General features: G+C 39.9%; 1 protein-coding gene across 1 annotated transcript in view; it reads right to left on the bottom strand.

Annotated features, from left to right (window-relative positions):
- Positions 1–270: 270 nt before the first annotated feature.
- The window catches only part of LOC126092772 (caspase-1-like), a 134,679-nt gene continuing 120,076 nt past the window's right edge, over positions 271–14,873 (bottom strand). Inside the window, exon 6 of the mRNA XM_049908503.1 lies at positions 271–4,014. Within this exon, the coding sequence (XP_049764460.1) occupies positions 3,695–4,014 (320 nt within the window). The 3' untranslated portion in view covers positions 271–3,694. The remainder of the gene's footprint in view (positions 4,015–14,873) is intronic.

Here is a 14,873-nt window from a genome sequence, read left to right as displayed (position 1 = left end):
AGACAATGTACACACAACAAGTCTTCATTGTGATCTCCACTGCAAAGTATGATTGATGAAGCTCTTTATCCAAGTCTGTTCTCTGAAATTTTGTTCTTCTCTGTGTAACTGCTAAGACCTACACCAATATGAACACCTCTATTGAAGTCAAGCCTTGGTCTCTCTCAACAATTATAATTTGCACTAACTTCCACGTTGTTACCAGACAAGTTATTCCATGTGACCTCTAGACATGTCTTATCGATACATATCACAGTGAAATTCATCATAGAAGAAACAAAAAATAATTTTATATTTAACTTTAATTATTTACAAGAATTAGAAAATGTAATGTAACTGACATTCTTTCCAAATTCAAACAAAACAACAAATTGTTAAACTATTATCTGACAAAATAAAGATCGATGTACAGTTTCAAATACAGAAATTGTTACATACAATAAAATGCTCATAAAAATGAACAGAGAAGAAACAAATGATGAAAAAATACTTTATAAAAATACTGCTGACACATATTTTTATATATTCTGGTCTGCATAAAAGAAACATACGCATTCAATTCTTAGGAATATATAAAACTAACATTTGAAATAAATAACTACAAAAGTTTAAATACACATTTCTCTGTTATGGGGCAATACTTTTCATCAAATCACTACCAGTATAAGAGGGAAATGTTCTGTTTGAATAATGTTATTACATTGATAACCATTATTGTTGAAATTGTTTTTAACATAATTTTTTGCAATTAATGAAAATAGATTATGGTTTATTGTCCTGGTGATGATGCTGCATTAGTGATGGAGCATAGGCTGCATTTGGGTCATGTTCATTTAGAAGAAATATTCGCCTTAAATATTCATGTGTAGTTAGTTAACATAACATAACATAAATCTGTGTAGCTAAATAAGAATGTTAATCCACTCTTCATAAATGTCAATACAGTGTCTCAACAACTGCAACACCCTGCTTGGTTACAATGGAGGAGATGTGTTTTTTTTCATGTGGTACATATTTTTTTGTAAAAAAATCTTAAAGAAGTAACAGATTCGAAAAACACATTAATTTAGTCGTCTTAGGAAGAAAGAAAAAAGTAATAAGGAACATAGGGGTAAAAATTTGAAAAAAAGAATTAGATAAAGTTATAAAGAGAAAAAACAATATGTTTAAATATATGAATCAAACAATAGAGAATAATCATCAAATTTACGAAGAAGAGAGAAAAGCAGCAAACTGAGAAGTGAAACAAGCTCATCAAATATCTTGTGACGAGTTTATAAGCAAATGACAGGTTGCAAGACAATGAAAATGCTCAGCCAAACAGAAAAAAAAGTTACTCAAACAAATAACATCCAACAAGCAAAATGGATAGAACATTGTGAGAACTTTGTGTATGAAGAAATATGCACCACAGAGAATAAAGAGGATAAAACTGAAATAAAATGTGAAGACAATTTACATGTGGACGAATTAAAAGAAGTTGTCAATTCCACAAAGAATAGAATAGTTACTAGTACGCCGAATTGATAAGATATGGATGCATACGAGTGCAAAAGAGGTTACTACATTTATATGCTGGAGAAATTGAGTTATTCCAGAAGCACTTGCATGGACAAAGATGCTATCACTGTTCAAAAAGGGAGATCATTACAACTGCGAGAACTTTAGAGGAACCAGTTTACTGGACCTGCATAAGTTTATGGAAGAATAGTGAACAAGAAGTTGAAGATTATAGCTAAGAATTCATTGGGCCAGGAACAAATGGGATTTCAGAGGGCAGCTCGACAACAGATTCAGCATTTACAACTGAACATATAATCGAAGAACATGTGGAGTATGGCAGGGAAACCAACTTAGTATTTATTGATTTTATTAAGGCATACGATCATGTTGGCAGGAGGAAACGGTGGGCAATTATGACGAAAAGAATATATCCACAACAACTATAACGTTTTGAAAATCTGCACAAACACACAGCTGTAATTTCAGATTTAAATGGTACAGACTATAGCTGCAAACGAAAGTGTTAGATAAAGGTGCAGCATTTCACCCACACATTTTAATACACATTTTAAGATTTATTTTGTTGGTGCATTTGGGAAATGGAAGGAGATTTTTTTAAAGGGAGGATTGATGTTAACAGATATTCCTGCTTGAATTGTGTTTTATGTGCAAACGATGCCACACTGCTAGTTGAGAATGAAGATGATCTAGAAAGGCGAATAAAATTATTAGTAATAATGGTGAAGAAAACCATTTGACTATTTCAGAAAAGAAACAAAATCAATGACGTTCAAAGGAAAACATCCTTTAGTGACAAAAACAGAACAAAACAACACATTGAATATTAGCTGTTTAGGGTATGGCGCAACATATGATTATGAGGAAGATGTAGACAAGAAATTGGAAAAGCTTGGGAATATATGTGGAGCAATATACAGATATCTAGAAAATGAAGCGAGGAAAGGAACAAGGCTGAAATTATCTCAGGGTTATAAGTAAACGTGAAGATAGTCACATACAAGCAGCAGAGATGTGGTTTTTAAGAAAAGTAAAATGGTGCTCAAGAAGTGACAGATTTAGAAATTCAGAAATTAAGGAAGAACTGAACATATTTAACATTTCTAATAAAATGCAAAAAATAAGAGAAACTCGAATGAAGGCCCCAAAAGGATGAGTTGAGAAAGATTGCCTCTCCAGATCAGAAGATTTAAGCAATTTTGGAGAAGAAATCAAGGAACATGGAAGGAACGATGGGTACTGTAATAGGCGAACCAATAAAGGGCCTAATGCTTGAAATGAAGGTGATGATGATGAAATTAATCACGAAAATTAATCTTACCTTAATCATATCAGATTTGCAAGGAAAATCATCAACAGTAACATGCACGTTGCCATGCACTAGATACCTGCATGATAATGAATCTCATATATACATTTGTTTGACCTGTAATATGCGTGCAGAACATTGTTACACTAAGTACAGCATTCACATCACTTTTTCTGAAAACTTCTGTAAGTAGAAATATTCTGCTTGATTTTTGTATATTTTCAAAAAAACGTCAATGATGAAGGAAAGATGGTGCTCCGATATCCCCTTTGGATGTTTAAGGAAACAAAGAATCTCCGTTTTTTTACTTGTATTTTATGAACAAACCTTATTTCTGAATGCAATGTGCCGATTTCCGATTGAAGGGATCCAAACCAAATTCTCACTCATTACTCAGCCATTGTTTATGGAATGAAAAGTAGTATTTCAGAAGTAATGAACACGTTCAGAATTCGGAATTCGAAATGGATACCTTCATGTGTAGTAGACGAACATGCTATTTGTTGATTTCTCTGATATGAACACCATCTAAGACCCATTAAATGCACTCATCCGATATAAATACGTTTCCTGCTTGCGAACCTTTGTGTTCGTTCAATTAAGTTGACGCTTACTGTAGAACTGTTTATAATTAGTTTGTATTAAATATATTAAGCGGTCTATGAACTAATTCTGTGCATGCCACCACGTCATATTTTACTAATTATTGATAAACTAGACATAATGTCACTCATAAACAGACAGCGATATCTCAGACAATCAGTAGTACTGAATAAAGACAAAGTGAATCGTGACTCTGGGCGGTACAGAGGATTACATTCAGCAGCTGAGGCTTCTGGTGCTTTGGTGGAAACATATGAACTCTTAGGAACTATTTTCTACATTTATATGGGTGAAACGAGGTTTTTTGCTGCAGACATCATGCAAGGAACATTGAGGGTGGCCATGGCCATTATGACCGAAGCATAGACTCCGTGTCAAGGATGATGTGAAGCACGGCGCCTGCACCTTGCCATGCAGGTCCGGCCGGCTCTTGTTTTCTGAGCGATATCTCTGACCGACGATGCGATTCACGTCAGTGAGCAGCGACACCAGGTCCTTGGATCTGCCGTGGGCTTCAAGTTGAGAACACAGTGTCTCAACGTACCACGAGCCTTTTTTTGGATTGCGGAAGGAGTATAGACCTGCAACATCACAGAAAGCTCCCAGGAATGACAGAAGCACAGTTTGTCCAAGTAAGGCTCTGTCCATGGAAGAAATAGTTACTCCAAAAAATATAAAAAAGGTGGTTCCAAGACAAGTTGTGGAAAATGCACAGTCATTCAGGGTAAATAGCAAAGCTCTGAAAGAATAGTCTCAATAATTGCAAACATGGAGTACATGTAAAACTGTGAATTAATGATAGTTTACTACTATAGCACAGAGTTCCTTGCAAATGAGTGTTGCATTCGTGCTCACATCCTTTGTCCATCCCGAGAGTAAATTCATATTTCGAATATTTCGTAGATATAACTGCTTGAATTTAGACATTTACACCAAGGTGACAAAAGCCATGTGACAGCGATATGCACAGGCACAGATGGCGATAGCATCGCGTACAGAAGGTATTGTATTGTATTGTATTGTATATTAACTGGGGACCTAGAAACGACAGAGAGGCTCCGTCCCCGCCGCAGCCGCAGTGGTCCACAACCCCACGACGGCTACCGCAGTCCACTTCACCCCTCCGTCGCCCCACACCGAACCCAGGGTTATTGTACGGTTCGGCCCTCGGTGGACCCCCCAGGGAATGTATCACACCAGACGAGAGTAACCCATATGTTTGCGTGGTAGAGCAATGGTGGTGTACGCGTACGTGGAGGACTTGTTTGCGTAGCAATCGCCGACATAGTGTAACTGAGGCGCAATAAGGGGAACCAGCCCGCATTGGCCATTTCACCGGACCTCAACACAAATCCGCCGGGTGGGTTCGTGCCGGGGACCAGGCGCTCTTTCCTGCCCGGAAAGCCGTGCGTTAGACCGCACGGCCAACCGGGCAGGCCACACAAGGTATTCACTGATCAGTCCGAGCATTATGACCACCGATCTACAATCGATATAAACCGGTCCGGGCGATATCAGCATCACCTGACGAGGAATGAGTGCTACTCAGACACAAGCTCGATGGGTGTAGTATCTGTGAACGTGCTGTCTATGTGTAGAATGTGGAAGGCGCGCGATCTATCTGAGCCTGACCGAGGCTCGGCACGAGGATTTCGAAAACTACACGACTTGTCGGGTGTTCGAGAGGTGTCTTGAACACGTGGCGAAACCAAGGTGAAACTACGAGCAGACGTCCTGGGATTGGGCAGCCACTCCTCATTACAGATGTCGGACGTCGTTGGCTGTGCACACTGGTAAAACAGGACAGGCGGCGAACTGTGGGGGAACTAAGACCAGACTTCAATGCTGGGCAGAGTACAAGCGTACTGAAGACGCAATGCACCGACGCTCATAACGATGGGCCTCCGCAGGCGAGGACCTATGCGTGTCCCTGTATTACCACCACGATGTCAGCAACTACTATTGAAATGGGCACGTGACCATCGGCACTGGAGGTTGGCGTAGCGACAGAGGGTGGCACGTTATGATGAATCCCGACACCTTCTTCATAATGCCGATGAGAGGACGCGAATCCAGCGCCTTCCACGGGAACAGCTCCTTGACATCTGTACTGCAGGACAGAAAGAAGCTGTCGGGGGCTCCCTTATGCTCTAGGGAACATTCACGTGAGCATCCTTTGGTCCAGAGGAGCTCGTGCAAGGCACTTTGCCGGCCAAGGTGTATCGACACTGATTGCAAACCTCGTACACCTCTTCACGACTAACATCTTCCCTATTGGCAGTGGCATTTTTCAACAAGATAATGCGCCATGTCACAAGGCCAGGAGTGTGATGGGATGGTTCGAGGAACACAGTGGCAACTTCCAGTTATTGTGCTGCCCCCCATTCCCCTCCCACTCGCATGATCTAAATCTGATCGAATACACTTGGGATTTGATTGAACATGGCGTCAGAGCTCATTGCCCCCTTTCCAGAAATTTACTACGTTAAGGTGACTTGTGAGCAGATGTCGTGCCAACTCCCTCCAGTGACCTACCAAGACCTCATTCCTCCCGTGCCAATACGTGTCGCCACTGTTATCTGTGCCAAAGGTGGCCATATGGGCTATTAGGAAGGTGGTGATAACGTTCTGGCTGGTCAGTGTGAAAAGGCAGTGGTTTGGTGGAGCTGTCATTTGTACTCACTCACAAGGGAACCTCCCCATCGCACCCCCCTCAGATTTAGTTATAAGGTGGCACAGTGGATAGGCCTTGAAAAACTGTACACAGATTAATCGAGAAAACAGGAAGAAATTGTGTGGAACTATGAAAAAAATAAGCAAAATATACAAACAGAGTAGTCCATGTGCAACATATGCAATATAAATGTGAACATTCACTCAGGAACGCCGTGGTCCCGTGATTAGCGTGAGCAGCTGCAGAACGAGAGGTCCTTGCTTCAAGTCTTCCCGGCAGCGAAAGTTTTAATTTTTTATTTTCAGACAATTATTAAAGTTCAAGCACTTACACAAAATCGACTTCACTCTCCAGAATTCCAGGACATGTTCATATTTGCTTGGACATATGCAGGATTTGACGGCCTACAAGCGTAAAAAATTGAAAACGTTAAAAACATATGTTTTGACAGAGCACAAAGAAAACTGTGCGACTGCGAAACTGTTGCATTCATTTGTTGCAGTTTATGTGAAAAACTCCTATGTTTTCATCACTTTTTGGGAGTGATTATCACATCCACAAGAAAAGCTAAATCGGGCAAGGTAGAAGAATCTTTTTACCCATTCGCCAAGTGTACAAGTTAGGTGGGTCGACAACATTTTCCTGTCATGTGACGTACATGCCGTCACCAGTCTCGTACAGAATATATAGGACGTGTTTTCCTGTCGAGGAATCGGTTGACCTATGACCTTGCGAACAAATGTTTTCGGTTCCCATTGGAGAAGCACGTCCTTTCGTCTACTCATCGCACGGTTTTGCGGTGCGGTCGTAAAACACAGACACTAAACTTATTACAGTGAACAGAGGCGTCAATGAACGAACGTACAGATCACAACTTTGAGAAAATAAAGAATAAAATTATTTAACCCGAGGGAATACTTGAACCAAGAACCTCTCACTCCGCAGCTGCTCACGCCAACCACGGGACCACGGCGCTCCTGAGTACGCCATTTCCTTGATGTGGCCTATCTTGCACATGGACTACTCAGTTTGTATATTTTGCTTATTTTTTTCATAGTTCCACACAACGTCTTCCAGTTTTCTCGATTGATCTGTGTTCAGCTTTTCAAGGCCTATCCACTGTGCCAGCTTATAACTAAATCTGAGGGGGGTGCGATGGGAAGGTTCCCTTGTCAGATGAGTCATATAGAAAGGTTCAAATGGTTCAAATGTTTCTAATCACTGTGGGACTTAACATCTCAGGTCATCAGTCTCCTAGACTTAGAACTACTTAAAACTAACTAACCTAAAGACATCAGACACATCCATCCCCGAGGCAGGATTCGAACCTGCGACCGTAGCAGCAGCGCAGTTTCGGACTGAAGCGCCTAGAACCGCTCGGCCACAGCGGCCGGCTATAGAAAGGTATCCGACGTGATTATGGCCGCACGATGGAAATTTACAGACTTTGAAAGCGGAATGGTAGGTGGAGCTAGACGCATGAGACATTCCGTTTCGGAAAGCGTTAAGGAAATCAATATTCCCTGATCCACAGCGTCGAGAGTGTGCGGAGAGTACCACATCTGAGGCACTGCCTCTCACCATAGACAACGCAGTGGTCGATGGCCTTCGCTTAATGACCGTGGGCAGCGGCGTTTGCGTAGAGTTATCAGTGCTAACAGACAAGGAACCTGCGTGAAATAACCGCAGATATCTCTGTAGTTCCTACGATGAACGTATCCGTTAGGACAGTGCCACGAAATGTGACGTTAATGAGCTATGGAAGCAGACGACCGACGCGACTGCCTTTGCTAACAGTACGACAGCGCCTCCTGCGCATCTCCTGGACTCGTGACCGTATCGGTTGAACCCTAGAGAACTGGAAACCGTGGTCTGGTCAGGTAAGTCAAGATTTCAGGTGGTAAGAGTTGATGCTTGCGTTCGAGTGTGGTGCGGACACCACAAAGCTGTGGATCCATGTTGTCAACGAGGCACTGTGCAAACTGGCGATGCTCCGTTATTGTGTGGGCTGTGTTTACATGGAATGGACTTGGTGATCTGGTCAAACTGAACCGACCATTGGTTATGCTGGGCTACTTGGAGACCATTTGCAGCCACTCATGGACTTCATGTTTCCAAATAACGGTGGAATTTTAATTGGTGACAATGCACCAGGTCTCCATGCCACAGCTGTTCGTGATTGGTTTGAAGAACATTCTGGACAATCTGAGCGAATGATTTGGCCACCCAGATCGCCCGATTTGAATCCCATCGAACATTTATGGAATATAATCGAGTGATCAGTTCACGCAGAAAAATCTGCAGCGGCAACACTTTCGCACTTATGGACGGTTATGTAGGGAGTATGGCTGAGTATTTCTGCAGGGGGCCTCCAACGACATGTCGAGTCGCTGCACTACGCCATGCAAAAAGAGGTCCAACATGATGTTAGGGGATACCCCTTGACTTTCGTCATCTCATTTTGTAATGCATACCATACATGGGGGAAAGAAATACAGTAGAAGAAGAATGGGTAGCTTTGAGGAATGAAATAGTGAAGGCAGCAGAGGATCAAGAAGGTAAATAGACGACGGCTGGTAGAAATCCTTAGGTAACAGAAGAGATACTGAATTTAATTGATGAAAGGAGAAAATACAAAAATGCACTAAGTGAAGCAGGCAAAAAGGAATACAAACGTCTCAAAAATGAGATCGACAGGAAGTGCAAAATGGATAAGCAAGGATGGCTAGAGGACAAATGTAAGGGTGTAGAGGCTTATCTCACTAGGGGGAAGATAGATACTGCCTACAGGAAAATTAATGAGACCTTTGGAGAAAAGAAAACCACTTCCATCAATACAAAAGCTCAGATGGAAACCCAGAAGGGAAAGCAGAAAGGCGAAAGGAGTATATAGAGGGTCTATACAGGAACGATGTTCTTGAGGACAATATTATGGAAATGGAAGAGGATGTAGATGAAGATGAAATGGGAGATACGATACTGCGTGAAGAGTTTGACAGAGCACTGAAAGACCTGAGTCGAAACAAGGCCCTGGGAGTAGACAACATTCCTCTAGAACTACTGACAGCCTTGGGAGAGCCAGTCCTGACAAAACGCTACCATCTGGTGAGCAAGATGTATGAGACAGACGAAATTCCCTCATACTTCAAGAAGAATATAATAATTCCAATCCCAAAGAAAGCAGGTGTTGACAGATGTGAAAATTACCGAACAATCAGTTTAATAAGTCACAGCTGCAAAATACTAACGCGAATTCTTTACAGACGAATGGAAAAACTGGTTGAAGCCGACCTTGGGGAAGATCAGTATGGATTCCGTAGAAATGTTGGAACACGTGAAGCAATACTGACCCAAGATTTACCTTAGAAGAAAGATTAAGGAAAGGCAAACCTACGTTTCTAGCATTTGTAGACTTAGAGAAAGCTTTTGACAATGTTGACTGGAATACTCTCTTTCAAATTTTGAAGGTGGTAGGGGTAAAATACAGGGAGTGAAAGACTATTTACAATTTGTACAGAAAGCAGATGGCAATTATAAGAGTCGAGGGACATGAAAGGGAAGCTGTGGTTGGGAAGGGAGTGAGACAGGGTTGTAGCCTGTCCCCGATGTTATTCAATCTGTACATTGAGCAAGCAGTAAAGGAAACAAAAGAAAAGTTCGGAGTAGGTATTAAAATCCATGGAGAAGAAATAAAAACTTTGAGGTTCGCCGATGACATTTTAATTCTGTCAGAGACAGCAAAGGACTTGGAAGATCAGTTGAACGGAATGGACAGTGTCTTGAAAGGAGGGTATAAGATGAACATCAACAAAAGCAAAACGAGGATAATGGAATGTAGTTGAATTAAGTCGGGTGACGCTGAGGGAATTAGATTAGGAAATGAGACACTTAAAGTAGTAAAGGAGTTTTGCTATTTGGGGAGCAAAATAACTGATGATGGTCGAAGTAGAGAGGATATAAAATGTAGACTGGCAATGGCAAGGATAGCGTTTCTGAAGAAAAGAAATTTGTTAACACCGAGTATAGATTTAAGTGTCAGGAAGCCGTTTCTGAAAGTATTTGTATGGAGTGTAGCCATGTATGGAAGTGAAACATGGACGATAAATAGTTTAGACAAGAAGAGAATAGAATCTTTCGAAATGTGGTGCTACAGAAGAATGTTGAAGATTAGATGGGTAGATCACAAAACTAATGAGGAGGTATTGAATAGAATTGGGGAGAAGAGGTGTTTGTGGCACAACTTGACTAGAAGAAGGGATCGGTTGGTAGGACATGTTCTGAGGCATCAAGGGATCACCAAGTTAATACTGGAGGGCAACGTGGAGGGTAAAAATCGTAGAGGAAGACCAAGAGATGAATACGCTTAGCAGATTCAGAAGGATGTAGGCTGCAGTAGGTACTGGGAGATGAAGAAGCTTGCACAGGATAGGGTAGCATGGCTAGCTGCATCAAACCAGTCTCATGGCTGAAGACCACAACAACAACAACCATATATTGGATATATTAACTTTTTTTCATTCGAATTCCGCTAATAGTGGAGAACGTGAGAAACTTGGCGAATGTTGTTAGTCTGTAAACTATATTGCAAGCTCAGTCATCCTAGCTAGTCCCAGTAGCTGTCGGCAGAAGTTAATATTTCTTGTCACAATAAATTTAAATAAAAAGGGTCCTTTTGGTATTAAGCGATGCTGTGCCCTATACAATGAAGGCAGGGAAAGCAATTACAATATTTTATCCTAACCCAAGCACTTCACATGTTTAGCCTGTACGCTGCATCATGCAGCTGAACGAGTAAACCTAAAATATGACAATGTGAATACGCTGATATCCTCCACAAACAATGGAAATAGTCATACAAAATACAAGGGTTTGATAATTCTGACAGCATTAATTAAATCATATCCCGACTATTTTTACATTGGACATATTCTTGAAAGCACCTTTCCGTGCAGCGGCATTTAGAGACATCCTTCCAGTCTCAGCTTTGTCGTCATAGCTTATTTTAACCAGGTGGGGTGTCTGGATAAACGCTGCCATCTTTTCCTTTGCTAATTTTCCTGAAGCCAAGTCGGTAACAGACCATAAATGCCCGCAACTTTATTGAAATTAACACCTGTTTACTTCACTTGATTCAAAAGCCTCATAATTGCGTTTTCTTTTTTTCATTTTTAGATTGTGGAAATGACATTCAAAGTAACAGATTTGAAGCAAAACCTGATATACATTAAATCAACTAGGAAGTCACATGTAACTGGTGGAAGCTCCGACAGTTATTGGAGAGGGTGAAAAACATTTTCAATCATCCTATAGAGAAATTGGTTCTGTACCTTTTAAGATAAATAAATTCATCAGTTAAAATTCTTATTTTAAGTTTACGAAGTTATTAGAATATATTTTGTGGTAAAAATGTAAAATACTTTCAGCATGGTCTGACTTTGTGCGAAATTTCTTCGCTTTCACGCTTTTGACGTAGAAAGATATTTTTTTATGTACACAAAGTTTTGTCTGATAAGTTTAAGTAAGGAAAACTTGAAAAAAATTGTTTGTTTTTTACTATTTTGGAAGGAAACAGAAATATATACGGAACTGAATATTACTACAGCACATTTTCTTAGCCTTTTTTTTGTTTTGTTTTGCTGCCTCATTGTGCATGTTGCAATGATATGATACTTCATGAATGCATGCGTGTTTTGCGGTTTGATAGTGCATGAAAATCCACGCTATAATTATTTCGTTTGCAGAAGGGTGGTAGCGCTATACGCATTGGTTCAGAAATGTCTTCCCTTTTGCGACTGGAGAGTCGCAATGCCTCACACACCCAATGCCCGCTAAACGGGTAGACACTTGGAGACAAATGCAATGATACTGTAGCGATGTCAAGGAGCTCAGTGTAACCATCTGAATGAGTGCTAATAGGATAGAAATGATTTTATCGGAAGTAATTTGTCATGACATAACGTGTAGGACAGTATATTGAATGGTACTGTGAAATCAATGTATTGATAGGTGCCATACACTTTGATGAGTGTATGGACCACAAGAGATTGTCACAACACATGAAAAGCATGACAGTGGTCGCAAGGCTTAAAGAGTGAATTTCGCAGTGACGATTCTATTTTGGAGAACTACAGAGCACCTGGACCAGCCTGCGTAGAGTGTTTGACACCATCTGGTATGGTTTGGGTTGGTTACACTTAATTCATTGCACCGGCTTTCATTGTCCAGAAGCCACAACAGATCTTAATGTAAGAGTACGTTCTCGACATTGGAGATTTGTTGAGTGGTAATATACAGTATTTTTGCACGTGACTCGACTCAACACATCACGCAATGGCGAGAGAATGCTACCATGGTGAGCACAATCGACCAGTCTGCATTTTTGAGCTATGTAGTGAACAGACGACAAAAGTGACAAAAAAGAAACTGTATCTGTCGGCCGCAAAAAGCTCTGATGTTGATGCCATAGCCTATTAGAAGACAAATTGCAAAACATTGAAGGTAAAATGTATTACGAGAAAAAAATTTCATGTAAAGTAACAAAATAAAGACAATGTGAGACAATGAAGTAGGAGACTGGTTGAAGCAGAAAAGAGGAAGTGACAGCGTTAAGAATAACTGATAAAAGGGTGACAGGTGTGTGCAGAGCTGCAAAGCTTTTAGCAAACATTTCATAACTGTTTTGAAAAGCTTGTAGACTCAATAGAAGCTGCCCTGGAGTATCTCAGACCAGCCATTACAATTTACTTCAGCAACATTTTTAGTACGACTATCACTAAAAGAGTAGAAGCACTGTTCGGCATAAAATCGAAAAAATCTAATAGTTACGCTAAAAAGGCAAAAAATTTAATTAATGAATTTTCTACGGAGTTTAGTAAAATATTACTTTGCATAGCCAGTCATTTATCAATGGAAAATACCCCGAATTGTTGAAATATGTTAAAGTGAAGACATTTATGAGACAGGAGATAAGGAAATACCATAAAATTTCCGTCTAATTTCACTTTTATCATCACACAGGAAAATTTTATGAAAGGAAATATACTGACAACTTCTTAATCATGTGAATACAATTAATATATTGCCAAACTCACAGTTCATATTTTGAGAGGGTTCTGAAATAGAGAAGGTTATTGACACATATAGCGAGAATGTACTTGTTCCTTGAACAATAAACTAACGGCTACTACTACATTTTCTGATCCGCCAAAGGCACTTCACTGTGTAAATCATAACATCATTTAAGTAAAATGTTATGGTGTAACAGGGAATTTTGCAAAATGGTTCAAATCAAATCTCTCTGACAGGAAATAAATGGCTTCAATAGGAAAGAATTTTGTGATAAGCTACTGGGTTTCATCCAACTGGGAACTGAAAACATGTGGCATTCCACAAGTTTCCATCTTAGGGCCGTTAATCTTCATGTGTACGTCAACGACCTTCCATCAATAACATTATTGGATTACATATTTGTTGTACTTGCAGATGATACAAACATTGCAATAAGCAGAAAGCAAGTATAATTTTAAAAAGGTCAGTTAATGAAATTTTTGTGGGCACCAACAAATGTTTCCTAGCCAATTCTTTGTCACTAATCCTTCAAATAAATAAATAAATAAAAACGCACACTACGTGCAGTTCAGAATCGGTAAGAGATTTCTGTAGAACAGGCTGACAGTGTTAAATTCTTGGGATTACTTCTTGATAATCAACTCGCCTGGTTCACAGAACTGTTGAAGCATCTAAATAAGTCTTTACTCGCAATGCGTATATTGTCAGACATAAGAGGTGTGAAAGTAAAAAAAGTGGCATAATTCACTTACTTTCACACCAAAATGTGATATGGCATCATTTTTTGGAGCAATTCGTCTAGCCAAGCTAAAGTTTTCCAAGTGCAAAAGCGTGTAACAGGAATTATTTTCGGTGTAAACTAAAGAACGTCCGCCAGAAGCCTTGTCGAGGAGCTGAGGGTACTAACAACTGCATCACAAATATATTTATTCCTAACGAAATTTGTCATAAATAATATATCTCTTTTTCAAACCAACAGTTCAGTTCATGGAAAAAAAACCGTAAATAAAAATAGTCTGCACAAAGATTTAATGTCACTTGCATCGTCTGTAAAAAGTGTCTATTTTCAGGAACACACATTGTCAATAACTTGGCAGCAGTCACGCAAAGTTTAATTTTTAATAAAGTTAGGTTTAAGACGATCCTAAAGGATTTATAGTTGGCTATGTCCTACTCCACTAACGAATTTATGAGTATTACCGACTGATGCACAACTATTACTAATAATATCAAATTCATTGTGTCAAATATGACTGCCTGATATCGTCACTGCAGGAATGAGATGAATGTAAATAAATGTTTTAAGCTGATTTTCTGTTCGATAATACGTGGCTACAGTAACCTAAGCCTTATGTCGTTAGAATGTTGTACAAAACAGATTTCGTCAGAAGTTTGTAATTATCTGAGAAACAAAAATATATGTATTTAAGATTTTTTGACTTTCTGATATGGTGTTCATCCTTGAGGATCTCCTCACTAAGAATCTATGGAACAAAAAGTACGTCTAATCTAATCTAATTTCTTGTGTGACATGAGATGCAACGAGCGATCTCGACTTCTTCATGTTGAGGAAGGGCTGTAGAACAACAAGTGCCACTTTCGGGATGTATTAGTGAATACTGCTGCAAAAGGGACTTGGTTTGATAGGATCTCATCGGGATGGGTGCTGCAAGATTTGTAGATTGGTTTCAGGTACTT

Source organism: Schistocerca cancellata, chromosome 1, assembly GCF_023864275.1.
Source record: "Schistocerca cancellata isolate TAMUIC-IGC-003103 chromosome 1, iqSchCanc2.1, whole genome shotgun sequence".
NCBI classification, from domain to species: Eukaryota; Metazoa; Arthropoda; class Insecta; order Orthoptera; family Acrididae; genus Schistocerca; species Schistocerca cancellata.
This window is presented reverse-complemented; position numbering and strand designations above follow the sequence as displayed.